The 18,590-nt window shown below is 36.5% G+C and overlaps 1 protein-coding gene across 1 annotated transcript; it reads left to right on the top strand.

The window, feature by feature from the left end:
* The first annotated feature begins 13,056 nt into the window (after positions 1-13,056).
* LOC131598240 (uncharacterized) lies at positions 13,057-13,751 on the top strand. Its single transcript, XM_058870859.1, has 2 exons — positions 13,057-13,576; positions 13,711-13,751. Exons 1-2 carry the CDS (start codon positions 13,057-13,059, stop codon positions 13,749-13,751), a joined length of 561 nt encoding a protein of 186 aa, XP_058726842.1.
* The last annotated feature ends 4,839 nt before the right edge of the window (positions 13,752-18,590 follow it).

Below are 18,590 nucleotides of genomic sequence, written 5' to 3'. Positions count from 1 at the left end.
TTTATAAGTACTTTTGGAAATATTGTAAATGTTTTTATGAGACATCATGATGTAAATAATTCTATCATAATAATTAATTCTATTCATCGTATGAATCTCTCTTCACTACTTTTGCATGGTTTTCTATTATACCAAACATTCCAATTCACAGAAATATACTATTCAACCATGCAAAATAAGCTTCTTCAGTAGAGGATTTTAACATATGGTAAATTGTGCTAAAATGAATAATGAATACAAATAGTGTGTGGCTCTTTCCGAGCAGCATTTTTTTTGCGGAAAAAATCCCCCTCTCTCTGATGTTTGTCTCTTTCTTAAATAGTATTAGGGTCTGTGATTCTTTTAGGTTAGATTTAATATTTGTTACTGTTATTTTGTGATTTGATTGGAGATAATTAGAATTTGATTTGGGATGAGTTTGAAATTGATTGGGTTCAATGCTAATTAGGGAAGATTTGGAGAACTAATTTATGTTCCTTTTGGAGCAAGATTTGATATGGAATTTTTGTGACAAAATAACAGGAATATAGAATATTTGATTTACCCATTTTAATTCTTTTGATTTTTTCTTAAGTGACAACAGTGGAACAATAAAACTAATACCTAAGAAATTAGAATTAACATTTCTTTTTTTCTTTTTTCTTCGTGTTTTAGTAATAATAAGATCACTATAAAACTCTACTTCATACTAAACCTTAAAATATTTAAAAAATTAAATAGTCACTTTAGTTTCTAATAATAATAATAACAAACTAGAAAAATTAATAATAACAAAAAACAGAAACTAATAATTATAATAATGAAAATTAATATTAAAATACTAAGAGTCTAATATTCTAATTTAAACTATATAAGCAATACTAATGTTCCTGATAGTATTAATAATAATATCGAATAGTATATATAAAAAATAACTAATAATAAGCCTAGTAACAGTATAGATTAAAATGCTAATACTAATTTCAATAATTATAAAAGTTACTAATTATACTTAAAATTAAAAATGCGTCTAATAACTTAAATAAATAAAATCAAAATGTTATTTTTTTTTTTTGTAATTTTTTGCTTAATAGAATAAAAATAAAAATGATATATATATAGTGATATATATATATATATATATATATATATATAGTGATATTGCAACATATATAAAATGATCGGGTAAATTTTGGGGTATGACAGAGGAAGATGAACTTTTGTTTGGTGGAGATAAAATACAACAGGTATTGTTGATCAATGTTGATGTAGTCTAACGTGCTTGTTGCTTTACGGTGGTTGATGCAACCCAGAATTATCCTGGTCCAGATTCTTAGATTGCTTTTGAGATCTTTGAATTTGTTGAAGGGTTGCCCAGAAGTGAAAATTTCTTTGGAGACGAGGGTTAGGTCAGAGTTCTTGTCTTCCATATCCGTACACTTAATATCATTTCCATCATGACGTATGAGTTTCCCAATAAGATTTTCAGTAATAACGATCTTCTTCCCCATTACAGAGGATGTTACTTGATGATTTGAAGCAGATGCATGGATCCAGAATTCTTTTACTAGTTTAGGGAAGACTGGACCAATAAGCATATCGAAGAACTCTCCCCAACCTTTAAACTCAACATCTTGAGTAAGGTCGCATCCATTTTCTTTCATGCTTTCAAAGTCCACCATCATTTCATAGAGAACCTCTAGAGAGGCGATGGGAGTTAGTAGAGTTCTTATAGGTTCGACATATCTCTCTTCAGGGTTGATTTGAGCAACAGAATCATGATTTTGTTGTTATTGTTGAGAAGAGGAAGCCATTGTTCATAAAACTTAGCGTTTTGAAAAGGGGTTTATGGTTTACAAGAAAAGAGGAAAATAGAAATGCAAGAATACTTCAAGTTTTAGAGATAATAGTGAGTGAGTGAGTGAGAGTGAGAAGGATTGTGAAGGTGAAGTGAGGTGAGTATATATATACATCTAGACAACGGAAACAAAACAAAAAATTAATAACAATTAAGTTAATTGTAATGATTAAGAAACAAGTAATGATTTCTGACAAAGGGATGGTGTAAAAGGATCAACTCAAACGTTTTCAGCCATTCAGATTCTGAACACGTGTTCAGCCTCTGATGGTGAGCTGTCGTTTTTAGGTTGACAGTTATTGATTTAGAGAACTGCATGATTTAATTAGCATTTTCCGTATCTTTTAAGAAAATCTAAAATACTTTTCCTTCTGAGTTCTGAGGAATGGTTTGTCAGATGTTCTCAAGAAAATTCGGTGACCAAAGTAAAAGGATTACGATCAGAAATACTTACTTACAATAACTTTGTCAGAGTATTTGGGGTCATTCCTTGTTATGTATGGATTACCTATATTTCCCAGCATCTTGTCTTTTTCTATGTTTGATGGAACTTCTGATCCATCAAGAATAAAAGTTCTTCCTTTAGAACTAATGGTTTCAAAGACGATGATTTGTTCTTTTTGATTGTCTTCGAACCCTACATAACCTCCAGATTTAAGTTCCAGACTTTGGAGCATATGCTTTCTTCCCATCATGTGTCGAGAGCATCCAGAGTCTAGGTACCATAATTGGTGTTTCAATCTTGCTGTTAAGGACATCTACAACATAGATTATTTTATCCTTAGGTACCCATATCTTTCTGGGTCCTTGTTTGTTAGATTTTACTAAATTCTGATTTAGTTTAGATTTCTCACTAGAATTTGTAAGATAAGAGTTGCTAGTATATTTAATATCATGTGTGTGACCATATGTGAAGTGAGAGCTTATAGGTGTGATTTTTATGATCATATCGTCAAAATGCTTAGGTTGATATTGTTCTTTTCCGTTAGGTTTCACATATCCTATACATTTTCTAGCAATTCCACTAACACCATATATCATTGAAGCCATGTTGCTTCGATCTAGACTTTTAGCTAAAAGTTTTTGAAAACTGTGATCATATTGTTTTATGACACTATCTGAACTAGTTGAACTTTCTGAGTCAAAGTTTTTCTGATTTTGTTGTAACTCGTTTTTAATAACCGATTTTCACTTTTTATTTCGAAAATATTTTCTTTTAACTCGTAAATTTATGCTTTTAGTTTTCTAGATTCCTCATACTCAAATACTAGACCATGTTTCAAGTTCATGCATTTGATTCAAAGTTTCTAATATTTTTCAAGAGTTTCTGATAAGCTATCTTCTAGTTGAGATCTAGAAAAGTTAGAGAATACCTCTTCTGAGTCTGATTCTGGTTTAGATGGATTGGCATCACTTGATATACTGGCCATCAAGGCATTGTTGGCACGCTCATCTTCTGATTCAGATTCTACTCTAGAAGATTCTGAGTCATCCCATGTAGCCATAAGACTTTTCTTCTTTTCTTTGAAACTCTTCTTTGGTTTCTCTTTCTGAAGTTTGGGACAGTCACATTTATACTGACCAGGTTCCTTGCATTGGTAACATAAAATTTCCTTGCTTCTAGACTTTCAATGTCCAAAATATAATCCATAGTGATCTTATGATCTTCTAGGGTTTCTGAACTTCTTTTGTTTGTGCTTCTAGAGTTGTTGAACCCTTCTAGAGAGAAGAGATAATTTTTCTTCTTCTGATGAGGAACCTCAAGAGTTTTCTTCTTCTGCCTGAAAAGCGTTAGTTTTAAATTAATTTTAGATTTGAGAGCAAGAGACTTACCTTTCTTTTGAGGTCCATCTTCTTCAAGTTCTATCTTGTGACTCCTTAAGGAGATGATAAGTTCTTCAAGAGATATTGCGTTCAGATTCTTGGCAAGCTTCAAGGATGTGACCATGGGTCTCCATTTCTTTGGTAAGCTTTTGATGATTTTCTTTACATGATCAGCTGTTTAGTATCCTTTTTCCAGAACTTTCAATCCAGCAACAAGAATTTGAAACCTTGAGAGCATGGTCTCAACTGTTTCATCTTCTTCCATTTTGAAGGCTTCGTACTTTTGAATGAGTGCAAGGGCTTTGGTGTCTTTGACTTGAGTGTTTCCTTCATGCGTCATTCTCAGAGAGTCAAAAATATTTTTGGGTGAATCTCTGTTTGTGATCTTCTCATACTCTGTGTATCAATAACACTAAGAAGGATAGTTATGGCCTTGTGATGATTTTTGAACTCTTTCTTCTGTTGATCAATCGTGCTTTTTATTTTGATCTTATGACCAATTTCATTAACTGGATGTTTGTAACCATCTGTTACCATATCCCAGAGATTAGTGTCATGAGCTAGAAAGAAACTCTCAGTTCTGTCTTTCCAGTAATTTAAGTTCTCTCCATCGAACATTGGTGGTATGCCATTGATTTTGTCTCTATCATCATGGTTATCATTGTTGTTGTTTTTAACTGGTTTCGTCATAGTGTTTTTCTTTTAGGATATTTTTTTGACACAGTTCAGTGTATGCACCCAGAACCAGACGCTCTGACACCAATTGAAGAAACAAAAAACACAATAAAGGGGGTTGGATTGGGTTTTTAAAACAAATTAAAATTTGACATGTTTGGTTATCCTGGTTTGTTTGAACTCAAACTACTCTAGTCCACCCTGTTAAGGTGATTTCACTTCTCTCTTACGAGGGCTTAATCAACTAATCAAAAGTTAGATTACAAACACTTAAACAACCGCTTAAGTCTTTTCAAGAACAACCACAATCCTGATTTCTCAAGGTATTACAATTACAAACTTATAACTTAGTGAGAAAACAAATTTCTTCTGAAAAGCAAAATCAGAACTATGATATATACACAATATTTTAGCACAATAAAAATTAAGATATAAAAACGATTGAATAGGTTTTGAGCGCTCTTAGGATTTCGTGCATCAGAGTGGTTGTCCAATTCTTCAACAACGTCTTCTTTATATAGAGTGAAGCTTTAGATCTGTTGAGAGAGACATTTTCTTGTTTTGGAAGTTGATAATTTTGATTTAAGTCTATTTCCAAAAATAGAGATTCTGTCTATTGAGTTTAATTTCCAGCCGTTATGGAATATTGCATCGAATATTATGTCATTTATTCTGATATTCTAATCATCATAGTATTGAGTGCAGCTTTGGTGCTTGAAGCGCTTTCTGTATCAGAGATTGAGGATTTTCTTGTTTGTCTTCAGAACTTCTTGTTCTTATAAACTTCCTTTAGATTCTTCGGAACTTCTTGTTCATGTGAACTTTTCTCAACGTCTAGATCTTCTTATTCTTGTAAACCTTTCTCAATGCAGCCTTCTGCTTCTGAGAAACCATTGTCTAGAACATATTATTCTTATAAGCTTCTCTCAATGCAGCCTTCTGCTTCTGAGAAATCAACGTTACCTACTTCAGAACTTATGCAATGTAAAGCGTAGGATTAGAGTGCATATTTGTTCTTATCTAAAATTATATGTTTGTTATCATCAAAACTCTTTCGAAGATGTAGAACCAAACTATATGCTAACATTTCTTCTTTCCGAACCATTATTCGATCTTCCTATTATCACACCAAAATCAAGGCTAGTTGCGTTCCTACGAATCCATGTGAGTATACTATCACGACATCAAACTCTTGCTTGTTATTAAAGCCACCCCCGACATCTACAGCATGACAACCCATTTAACATCCGGAGAAACATCGTTTGTAGAAACTAATTCTTTTGAGATATTATCAGGGTGAACCATACCTATTTGTAAACAATAACAAAAATAATACAAAATTAAAAAATTTCCGTAAAAAAACATCACAGACATGTTCCGAAGATGTACCTCGAAACATTTTCATCTTCAACACGTTTCCGAGCTGTACCTACGGAAGCAACATTACATTTTTTTACAAAAAATTGATGATGTGAGGAATGTAATGGATAAAGTTGAATCTTTGCTTGGAATTCAGTCTTCTCTTGCTCCCTTTGATTTGTTGCACCAAAAAGATGGAATTTTAAAATGAAAAGTGATATTGATGATGTAGGGTTTTTAGGTTGGTGAAAGGTGAGTGTTGAAGAAGAAAAACAACAATGGGGAAGTGATAATGCTGGTTTAAAGTATATCAGATAGTTCCGGAGCTATATCTACGAAATATTCTGGCGCTAAGACGTTCCGTAGATGTATCTATGGAAAAACCCTGAATGATATTAATTTGAAGTTTTTCCCAACGTTAACTAGTTTAAAATACTACCGTAGATGTAGCTTCGAAAAAACCATATTTTAGCAAAAGAAAGGTGTTTCCTAATGTATATCTTCAAAATCATAGGGCATAAATAAAACTTTGCTAGATGTCTAAAAGTATCAATGAATGGATACACGTATAGCCTATCAAATGAAATGTTATTGATGGGAACTACTTGCTTTAGTTAGAAAAACACCTTTATTTCCTACACACTAAATTCAGGTAATGATGATTTTAGTATTAATTCTTTTGCAGAAACCTGGAGGAATAATTTTGCTTCTTGATGAAGCCTGTTATGCGACTGTCAATGATTTCACTGTTCATTTAGTATTGCTTTTAGTTTTATAGAAGCTAGATGCATTGCCTTTTAGGATGCTACTTTATTTCATTATCTTAGTTTTTATGGTTGTATGCTTTTTCCAGTTTTTTGTAAGTAGGATATATGCAAGATATAATATCATGCATTACTTGAACTTTGTAGTTCTGCTTGTACTCATGTTAGCCTTGTTGTGTGAAACAATATGTTTCCTAAGTCTACACATGAAACATTCGCTCAGAAGTTGTACCAAACATTCAAGAACAACAAGCGCTTTATCAAACTGAAACTTTCTCGAACTAATTTCACAATATCTCATTATGTCGGGGAGGTATCTTTACTTTTTTTTTATCACATGTTTCCTTTCACAACCTTTTATTTATTTATTTACTTATTAAACTGTTGCTTGTAATATTTTGTTTGCCTTCTTCTTAACTATTTCTTCTCCTTTGTCTAGGTGACATATCAGGCTGATATGTTTCTGGATAAAAACAAGGATTATGTGGTGGCAGAACATCAGGATCAGATGATAGCCTCAAAATGCTCTTTAATGGCAGGTCTATTCTCCCGCTCTCCAGAAAAATCTTCAAAATCGTCAAAATTTTCTTCAATAGGATCTTGCTTTAAGGTATTAATTTATACTAGGGGTGTGAAAAAATACAATTAATTGAACCATTTTCTCAAACTGAACTGTATTGAACCACAAAAAACTTGAACCATTTAAATGGTTAATAAACTGAACCACATTTTATAAACAATTCAGTTAACCAAATTTAAGTTAAAAACCAGTTTAAACTGTTTAACTAATTGTTTTTAAAAAAACTCATAACTTTTTTTTAAAATTTGATTTTTTTTAAATTAAATTTAAAATAATTTTTTTCCTAAACTAAAAAAAATTTGTAAAATTTTCCGAGTTTTTTATTTGAAAAGTAAAAAAGAAAAAATACAAATAATTTTTTCTACTGCAAATAAAAAGAAATGTTTTTTTAATAACTTTTGGAAAATAAAAAAAAATGTTTTTAGTTACCTGTAGTTGTACACCAGCATATAAAAAAAATACAATAAATGTGAATTAAGAAGGAAATTTCCTCCAGTTAAGAAAAGTGGGTTCTCACCATAAAAAATGTATCCAAAGGTATTTACCAACACATAAATATTGTCTATATCCTGGATGTTGTTTTCAAAATTGTAAAAGAAATCACTTCACAAATTGAAACCAACGAGAAAAGAACTTAGCATCTTATAATTAATAAATAAATATCATGTGGTAAATAAAATTAAAAAAATATTAATGATAATAGTAACTATCTTTACAAATAATTTATATAATTCTCTTCTCTTTTCATGGCGTGGCAGAGAGTTCACAAGAGATTATTCCGTAATGTCTCTTCAAGGTGGGATTGTTTTCCGTTTGGGGGTATGCAGGTAGAGGAGGGGGAGGTTGTTTCATCTTTTTATTTTTCTGAGATCCCGGATAGAAGCAGAGCAGGGGATTTGTTTAATCTTTTTAGTTGTGTTGGTGAGACGGTGGAGGTGGTGATTCCTCCTAAGCGCAATAAATTTGGTAAACGATTCGGCTTTGCGAGATTTAAAGGCATTATTAATGCGAAACTTTTAGCTATAAAACTTGATAACATCATTATTGATGGGAACAAGATCCATGTGAATCAGCCCAGATTCGATAGAGGTAGCAGGGAAGGAGGAAGCAGAAAATCTGGTAAAGAGAATTAGAACAGGGGCGGAGGTAGGGAGGAGTTTAAGGGGAGATTTATTAGAAAAGTGGGGAAATCTATATCCTTTGCTGATATCGTTCAAGGTGGCAACATAGGTAAGGAGGACAAGGTTGACATTCAAATGCTTAGCTTCAAGTCTCCAACAGAGAGCATGGCTAGATGGAAGAAAACTTATATTGGTGAGGTGTTATATTTAGGATAATCATACAACATTCAAACACATTTGGAGATGGAAGGATTTTTCTCCATAAGAGTTCATCCAATGGGCGCGGACCTTTGTTTGCTAGAAGAGATGGAGGAAGGAATAATCAAGGAACTTTTAGAGGAAGGAAAATGGTGGTGGAAGTAATGGTTCAAGAACATTAGACCATGGCAAACAAATGACGTTGATTCGGAGAGAGTTATGTGGGTGCGGCTGTATGGAGTACCATGTCAAGCTTGGTGCAGTGAATTCTTTGAGAAAATTGCAAATCTCTTGGGCAACTACATTTGTATTGATGATAGCACTAGTGCAGCTATAAATCTGGACATTGCGAGGATAATGGTTAGGATTCCTTTTAACTTTGTGTTAAAAGAACAGATGGTGGTTTCAGTCGATGGAGAAAACTTTCATTTGGTGCTCCGTAAAGACACTAACGGACCAGTTAGGCTTTTGGAGAAGAAAGTAGATATATCTAACGGTGGCTCAAATTCTAATTCCTCTTCTGAATACGACTTGGAAACTATTGGGGAACCCTCTGTGGTCGAAGTTGATGATTTTCTTGAAGTGAAGGAGCAACAAGATGGGTTCGAAACGCAGGAGGATGGCAAAGAGAAGGGTACGGAGGGAGTGAAATGGTCCGGCGAAGACAAAAACTCTTCTCACGGTAAGCCGTCGATAGGTATGAGCAAAGAGGCTTTTGGGGTTCCTAGGGAAAATAATTATCATGCCAAAGATTCAGCTACTTTAGATATAGGCTCTTCTTTTGATAAAGCCATACAAGCCATACTAGAGTTAAAAAAGAAGGAAATGGACAATCAGAACATTTTTCATGAAAGTTCTTCTGCTAATTCTTTTTCAAGGGTGCAACAGTCGAGGCGTGGAGGACCGGTTCAGCAGTTGGGTGGGGCCATGGATTCTGCAACACTTAATGCCAATATTTCAAGACACAGAGAGTCGTGTGGTGATACACACTTGGATGACGTGGAAAGAAAGTGGGTGAGTAATAAAGTTTTGAAGAAAAAGCCGGTTTTCATATCCCTTAATGGGCTGGGCGGGTCCAGTGGAAGCGGAGTTGGCAAGCCCAAAAAGAAAAAGAAATATCTTGCCGTTAACTCCAAAACAATTCTGAAGCCCGTTTCTCACGCGATGGATGCTGCAAACCAGGTTTTGTCTCTAAATCCCCCTCTCTGCGGCAGCACAAATTTGTACAATTCAAGTGACTGTATCGAATCTCCATCTTTTGACTCTCAGCCTGTTGAATCAGACATAGTTAGATGCAATACTAGAACTCTTTCTAACTTTGGGAGCTGCAGTAATGATAGGTTAAATTTTGAAATAGACAAGTTAGGGGTAGTTCAAAATCTGAGTTGGAATATTGTTAAGAACAACCCGGTGGATGTTTTGTCAAGGGGAAGTATTGGGAATGAAGGTAGGAAGGGGACTCTAAATTGTTTCAAATGATTGTTGGAATTTTTAATATTAGGGGGGGGGTAGTCTTATAAAAAGAAAGAAGATCAGAACTTTAATAACAAGAATGAGGGCTGATTTTTTTCTTATACAGGAAACAAAATTGAAAGAGGTTAGTGAGGTGATGGTTAAAAGCTTGTGGGGAGACGGAGATATGGACTTTTCTTTTTCAGCTTCGGAAGGTTCATCTGGTGGATTATTGTCTATTTGGAAAACTCAAACTGTTTCAGTCGAGGCTAGTTTTTCGGGCCCAGGTTTCCTAGGATCAAAAGTCATGTGGAAAGGAGAATATTTTTATGTGGTTAATGTCTATTCTGATTGTGCTTTGTCTCAGAAACGAATTTTATGGAACCGGTTGCTCGAGCTAAAAAATAAATTTCAAGATGGAGAATGGATAATAGCGGGAGATTTCAATGCGGTTAAAAAGAGGAGTGAGAGATGTGGTATTTCCTCTAGAAATGTCAATGCCGAATGGAGAGAGTTTTCGAATTTCATAGAAGAAACGGGGCTAGTCGATGTACCTTGCAAGGGCAAGAGATTCTCTTGGTTTAGTGGAGATGGTAGATCGAAGAGTAGAATCGAAAGATTTCTTATTTCCAACAATATTATCTCTTCTTAGGGGGTGGTTGGTCAATGGATAGGAATGAGAGATATTTCCGATCATTGTTCGGTGTGGTTGATGGTGGGTAAGGATGATTGGGGACCAAAACCTTTCAAGTTCAATAACGAATGGTTTAATGACAAGAATTTCTTTGACTTTGTTAAGAAGGAGTGGGAGGGAATTAAAGTTCAAGGGAGAGGAGATTTTGTTTTGAAGGAAAAGTTTCGTTTGATTAAAGAGAGATTGAAGTGGTGGGAAAAAAATATTTTTGGGAAAATTGATTTGGAGATAGAGGAGAATGTGAAAGAATTAAACAAATGGGACGATAGGGAGGTGTGGGAGGAAGAGATTCACTTGAATAAGGTCAAGGCCTCAAAGAACATATGGTTCAATCTTAAACTCAAGGAGAACATGTTGATTCAAAAAAGTAGGATGAGGTGGTTAAATGATGGGGATGATAATAGTAGGTACTTTCATAACTCGGTGAAGGAAAGAAGGCGCATGAACCGAATTTGTTTGGTAGACTCCAATGATAGGGTTGTTACTTCGGTTAATGAGGTGAAGGATAGGGTGAAGAATCATTTTGAATGCAAGTATAAGGAAGAATGTTTCGAAAGACCTCTTCTAGAAGGTGTTGCTATTAGATCTTTGAGTGTAGACCAATCTTGTTCTTTAGAGGCTCCTTTCATGATAGAAGAAATAAGGAAGGCGGTTTGGAGTTGCGATGGCTCTAAGAGTATAGGACCGGATGGAATTTCGCTTCTTTTTGTTAAGAAATGTTGGTCTTTTTTAAAAGAAGATGTTTTTGCTTGTTTCAAGAGTTTCTTGTCCGGAGCGGTGTTGTCTAAGTGTATAACATCATCTTTCATTGCCCTTATTCCAAAGAGTGACAATCCTTTAGCTTTAGATGATTATCGTCCTATTTGCCTAGTCGGATGTATTCACAAAATTGTTTCTAAAGTATTGGCTAGTAGGATCAAGAAGGTTCTTCCTCACATCATTTCTAATTGTCAAAATGCTTTTGTTCCGGGGAGACAAATGATGGACGGTGTGGTAATTGCAAACGAGTTAGTTGACTTTGCTAGTAAGGAAAGAAAAGAATGCCTTCTTTTCAAGGTCGATTTTGAAAAAGCATACGACAAAGTTAGTTGGAACTTTCTTAGGAACATGATGAGAAGGATGGGGTTCGGGGATTTATGGATGAAGTGGATGGAAGCGCTAGTTTTCACTAGCAAGATGTCGGTGTTAGTGAACGATAGTCCAACGAAAGAATTCATGGTGGAAAAGGGCCTTCGTCAAGGAGATCCTATATCTCCTTTCCTTTTTGTTATAGTGGCGGAGGGATTGAAGGCTTTGGTCGGAAGAGCGGTTGAAAATGGGGATTTTGTTGGGTTTAACGTCAATGGAAAGTGTTTCATTGACATTCTCCAATTCGCCGATGATACGCTTCTAATTGGAGACGGAAGTTGGAATCATCTTTGGGCAATTAAGGCGGTGTTGCGGAGCTTCAAATTGGTCTCGGGTCTAAGGATTAACTACCATAAGAGCAAATTGATCGGTGTCAACATTAATTCGCACTTCATGGGTGTTGCTACTAATTTCCTTAATTGTAGGGAGGAAGCTAAAGAGTTCAAATTTCTCGGTATTCTTATTGGTGCAAATCCAAGAAGGATCTCAACTTGGAATCCTCTTGTGAACAAAGTTAGGAGGAAATTGAATTCTTGGAAAGAGCGGTGGCTTAGTTTTGGTGGGAGGATTACCCTTATAAAATCAATATTAAGTAGTATGGCGATTTTCACTCTCTCTTTTTACAAGGCTCCAAAGAAAGTGATAGCGGAGATTAATAGAATTCAAAGCAAATTCTTATGGGGAGGAGTTGATGAAAAGAGGAAAGTGCATTGGGTTAATTGGAACGATATGTGTCTTCCGGAGAAAGGCGGTCTCGGATTTAGAAGGTTGGATCTTTTTAATAAAGCACTTCTTTTGAAATGGCATTGGAGGATTTTTGGAGCGACTAAAGACTTATGGTATAGATTGCTCAAAGCGCGTTATGAAGATGTGAATATTAGATTGAGTTGTGAAAATCCGAGTGTTAAGAAGGGAAGAAAGACTTCGGTGTGGTGGGCGGATTTAATCTCGTTGGGGAAGGATCTTCCGGAGAATTTTTTTACTAACCATTTTCTTTTTCAGGTGGGAGACGGACACTCTATTTCCTTTTGGAAATCCCATTGGTTGGAGGGAGGCTCTTTAAAAATCGGTTCGCGAATCTTTTTAATTGCTCCATGTTACAAGATGTTTCTATTGGCGCCATGGGTGGGTGGCATAATGGGGAATGGATTTGGGGAGACTTAGGCATACCCATCAGTATTGCTCAGATTCAGCACATGGGAAGGAATGAAGAGTTGGAACATGCTGCTGTTCCGTTTCATTCTGTCCAGCAAAATGCAGCCAGCATTTTCATTGATGCTACGGCAAGCACAGCTACGGCACAAAGCAGAAACGCAGCTCCTGTTCACACGGCCAGCAATACCAACGTTTAGACGGAGCTAATTGGAAGGAATGCTCATGCTCAGCAACTCCAAAGCCTACTGGCTGTACTGTTCGCGGCTGTTATGACAGAAAATAAATCGGACGGTGCTGTTTGGAAGCTGGAACAAGATGGTATGTTCACGGTAGCATCCTGTTACCTATCTCTTTGCAAAAATTATATTCCCTATGGTCCGGTTAATAGATTCGATTCGGCTTTTAAGGATATTTGGAAGGTTGGTGTTCCTTTGAAAGTGAGGTTTTTTGGTTGGATATGTTTCCTCAATAAAGTTCCAACAAAGGACTCACTTTGGCGCAAAGGTATTCTTTCTAATACATTGAGTATTGATTGTGTGTTCTGTGAAAATTGCAATGAATCTATTCTTCACTCTTTCCTCCTTTGTCGGAATGCCGGGATTGTTTGGAGGGAAATGGCCGAATGGATTGGGATACCGTTTAAGTTAGGAGTAGATTTAAAAGATAGCTTTTTGACTTGGAGTTCCTTTTGTCACGCGAAGAGAGTCAAAAGTAGAAAAACAGGTGTGGTTTGGTTAGCTACTTTGTGGAACCTTTGGTTGCGAAGAAACGACATAGTCTTTAACGATGGTACTTGGAATTCGAGGGATGTCGTTTGGAGTTGTAAAGCGCTCGTGTGGAGGTGGTCGTTTATAGGGAAAATTACTCATTCCAATTATAACTTTTATGAGTTTAGCAATAACCCATTGTTTTACTTATGCTAGGTTCCAATCGGTGTGTAATTTTCTTTTTCGGCCTTTTGTGAGTTGTAATCTCGAATCTTGTTTAGTTCTAATATAATCTCTTGCTTTTAAAAAAACAAATAATTTATATACTTGTTGAGGAACATCACTTTAATTTCATTTTTCCACTAAATTATGACTAAATTTCACAGGGGAACATCTTTGACAATAGATTTAGTTATACAATAGAAGATAAATTATTTGTATGGTACAGTAAAAATACAAAATTATATATATATATATATATATATATATATATATATATATATATATATATATATAAAAGAGGTCGAGTGATTAAAAAAAAGAAATTTAGAAATAATTTATAAAATACATTTAAATTTTTAATTACAAACTGGTTTTAAACTAGTTTATAACTAGAAATTGGAAGGAAATTCGAGGAAAGTGATATTCGTAAACCGGTGTTGGAAGGAGTGGATTTTAAAACCCTTTGTATGGAAGATAGAGTATCTCTTGAAGCTCCTTTTTTCGAGGAAGAGGTTAAGGAAGCGGTGTGGGGTTGTGATGGGTCGAAAAGTCCGGGTCCTGACGGGTTTTCTCTTCTTTTCGTGAAGAAAGGGTGGGCTTTCTTGAAGAAGGAGTTTATGTCTTGCTTTAACGACTTTCATTCGGGAGGGATTTTGTCTAAAGCCATCACGTCTTCTTTCATCACTTTAATCCAAAGGCCTACGACGCCTATCTGCATAGCTCTTTTGGCGATCTTGGGAAACTTTCATTCTTTGACGAATCATCTTAACTTTATCGGTAGTTTGTTGCACCATCTCTGGTCCCACTATCATATTTTCTCCATCTTGATACCAACATAATGGAGTCTGGCATCGCCTTCCGTAGAGAGCCTCATATGGGGCCATCCCAATGCTTGCATGAAAACTATTATTGTACGTGAATTCTATCAGTGGCAAGACATCATCCCAACTTCCTTTGTCATCCAACACACACGCTCTTAGTAAATCCTCTAGTGACTGGTTAGTCCTTTCCGTTTGGCCATCCATTTGTGGATGATATGCCGAGCTCAACCTTAACTTAGTACCCAATGCGACATGTAGTGTTTTCCAAAAATGGGAGGTAAATTTAGGATCCCGATCTGACACAATGCTTGCTGGTACTCCGTGAAGCCTCACAATCTCGGCTATATAAATCTCGGTTAGCTTCTTAGTTGTATAAGTCGTCTTAACAGGTAAGAAGCGAGCAGACTTTGTTAAACGATCTACTATAACCCAGATTGAGTCATTTTTCCTCTTAGTTTTAGGTAGACCAGTGATAAAGTCCATTGAAATACTGTTCCATTTCCATTCTGGTATGTCTAATGATTGCAACATACCTGCAGGCCTCTGGTGTTCCACCTTTGCCTTCTGACAGGTTAAACATGATGCAACGTATTCTGCTATGTTTTTCTTCATACCAGGCCACCAAAAATCTTGCCTTAGATCCTGGTACATTTTAGTCGCCCCTGGGTGAATACTCAACTTACTCTTATGAGCTTCTTCAAGGATCGTTTTTCTTAGTTCTTTTGTATCTGGCACACACACCCTTCCATTACATCTCAAAATATTGTCCTCTCCCACCTTGAATTCTGTGGTGGTGCCTCGCATGATCAAATTCCTTTTCTCTGCAATTAAGTCGTCATCTTGACAATTGGCAATGTCTTCCAACAATCCATTTGACACTTTAATCATTCCAAACTTCAAAGCTCCTGGTGCAAATTCGACACTCAAATGTAGATCTCGAAACATCTCCCACAAATTTTGTTGACTAGCCATGATGGTTGATAATGCGGAAACACTCTTCCTACTCAACGCATCTGCCACGACATTCGCCTTTCCAGGGTGGTATTGTAGTGTGAAGTCGAAATCCTTAAGTGTTTCCATCCATCTTCTCTGCCTCATGTTCAACTCTTTCTGGTCAAAAAGATATTTCAAACTTTTATGGTCACTGAACACGATAAAAGTACATCCTTAAAGATAATGTCTCCAAATTTTCAAGGCAAAGACCACTGCGGCAAGCTCTAAGTCATGGGTAGGATAGTTCCTTTCATGAGTTTTTAACTGTCGTGATGCATATGCTACTGCTTTCTTGTGTTGCATTAGCACATATCCGAGTCCCTGATGTGATGCATCACAATAAACCTCGTAAGGTCCATCTGTTTGTGGTAAAACTAACACTGGTGAAGTCGTTAATCGCTCTTTTAGCAATTGGAAACTAGTTTCACACTTCTCAGTCCAAGCAAGTGGCTGATCCTTTCTTGTAAGTTGCGTCATTGGTGCCACAATCTTTGCAAAACCCTCAATAAACCTCCGGTAATAACCAGCCAATCCTACGAAGCTTCGTATATCTGTGATCGTTTTCGGCTGTTCCCATGCAAGTACGGTCTCAATTTTTCCTGGGTCCACTGCTATTCCCTCTTCTGATATGACATGGCCTAGAAAATTCACTTTTTCTAACCAGAACTCGCACTTTGAAGGATTTGCATACAACTTCTTCTCACGCAACACTTGTAAAACCATGCGAAGATGTTCTTCATGCTCCTCCTTGTTTTTCGAATAAATGAGTATATCATTGATGAAAACTACCACAAACCTATCCAAGAACGGGTGGAAAATTCTATTCATGTAGTTCATAAAAATGGCAGGTGCATTCGTAACTCCAAATGGCATTACAAGGTATTCATAATGCCCATAACGTGTACGAAATGCCGTTTTTAGAATGTCTTCATCTCTAACTCTGATCTGATGGTAACCGGACTTTAAGTCAATCTTTGAAAAAACGGCCGCCCCTTTTAACTGATCCATCAAATCATCGATTCGTGGTAAGGGATACCGGTTCTTAATAGTTGCCTTATTAAGCTTCCGATAATCTACACATAAGCGTGAACTTCCATCTTTCTTCTTCACCAAGAGGACTGGCGCTCCCCAAGGGGACACACTTGGCTTGATGAATCCCTTCTCTAATAAATATTCCACTTGACTTTTTAGCTCTACTAATTCCGCTGGAGCCATTCGGTAAGGGGAATCCGAAATCGGTCCAGTTCCAGGATGTAGGTCTATAAAGAATTCCACTTCACGTACCAGAGAAAATCCTTGGATCTCTAATGGGAACACATCTTGGAATTGTTGAACCACATGTACATTCTCTGTATGAATGTCTGGGGTTACTTCTACGTTGTATAGTGACAAAAACTCTTGAGCTCCGTCCCTCAAAGTCACTCTAAGTTGGTTGGCAGACAAGTATTTAATAACTCCAGGTTCAAGGAAGAATACCATCTTGCGAGCGCAGTCCAAGATGACATAATGATAGGATAACCAATCCATCCCGAGAATGATCTCGAGTGAAGGTAGGGGTACACAAATTAAATTGACCAAAAATTCTCTATTTTGGATGACTACTAAACAGTTTAAGCATGCTGAACTCACAACTAAGTTCTTGGCATGTGTAGAAACTTGTAAATCAAAAAGCAGTGGAGATATCTTTATGTTCAAACGATTTGCACAGTCTAAGGAAATGAATGAATGGGTTGCCCTAGTATCAATCAAGGCAGTTAGAGTGTTACCTGCAACTTGGCATTCCTCTTGTATCACGTTATTGGCCTGACCACTTTCTTTAGCGTCCATAGTGTAGACACGCCCTTTTGCAATGGGTCGGGCTCCATGTGTTGCATTTAGCGTTGATTCTACCTTTAGAGCCTTGTAATCTCGGGAATAATGACCAGGTTTCTTACATTTGTAACAGGAAGGTGTATTGTATTTGCAATCATTAGCATAATGTCCTTCTTGACCACAATGGTAGCACATTTGTTTCCTTATTTGATTTTCCTTAGGTGAATTTGTAGGACGATTTGGTCTGCGATTATTTTGAGGATGTTGGTAAGGCTTCATTACTTGTTTACCACGATTATTATTAAGATTATTTGGACGGCTAGGTCCTCCAGCAGTAAAATTTCCACCACGATTTACCCTCTTATTCTTCATATCCTCAATCTCTTGACATTTTTCCACCAGTGTTTGGAATTGTCGACTTCCCAAAGGTACCACTGCATCCTGCATCTCATACCTCAGGCCATCTTGGAAACGACGACACATGTAAGCTTCATCGACACCATCTCTGAAGAAGCGAAAAAACCTTGACAGGGACTCAAACTTGTTTGCATATGCCTCGATGGTCATACCTCCTTGGCGCAATTTCAAGAATTCTTCACCATACCTTTCCCTAGCAGTCTCAGGAAAGTATTTGGCTAGAAATTTTCGTTTAAATGTTTCCCAATTTATTTCCTCGAAAGAACCTTCCATCATAAGCTTAGTGTTTCTCCACCAGTACTCGGAATCTCCCAGTAATTGCTAGGTGGCTAAAGTCACCTTTTCCCCCTCAGGGCAATGGATTGCTCCAAATATCTTTTCTAATGCCTGAAGCCATAAATCAGCAGCATCAGGACCTCCTTCCCCATGGAACTTAGGTGGGTCTTGGTGACGGAATTGAGTGAGAGTACGAGACCCGGCAGCACGGATCTCTCGCTCTCTCTTCTCTGTATCTCGTTGCGTCTTAGCATTGGTTTGCGCGGTCACGGCAGCTGCCATAGCATTCATTGCGTGAGCCATTTGATCTATGGAGAGATCATTCCTCCTAGGGGATGTTGGCGCTCTTCGGGGAGGCATCTTCTTCCTACAAAACCCAATACTTAGATTAAAATCCTCCTCCGTTTTTTCCAAGGAGACATCTTATTGGATCAGCTTACTATGGTAATCCTAATAAACTATTCGTTAGAACTGACTTATCACTATTCTAATCTACAGGACTCTAGTCCGATGACTTCCTAATTCACTTTCCCTTTAAAGATCTAAAGCCGTGCT

This window comes from Vicia villosa, linkage group LG4 (genome assembly GCF_029867415.1).
Source record: "Vicia villosa cultivar HV-30 ecotype Madison, WI linkage group LG4, Vvil1.0, whole genome shotgun sequence".
NCBI classification, from domain to species: Eukaryota; Viridiplantae; Streptophyta; class Magnoliopsida; order Fabales; family Fabaceae; genus Vicia; species Vicia villosa.
The sequence above is the reverse complement of the archived record's forward strand: the minus strand, read 5'-3'. Positions and strand labels throughout refer to the sequence as shown.

Coding starts and splice junctions, on each gene's coding strand:
- LOC131598240 (XM_058870859.1), top strand. CDS start 13,057: ATGACAGAAAATAAATCGGACGGTGCTGTTTGGAAGCTGGAACAAGAT. Junction 13,577..13,710: donor CGACATAGTCTTTAACGATG/GTACTTGGAATT, acceptor TACTTATGCTAG/GTTCCAATCGGTGTGTAATT.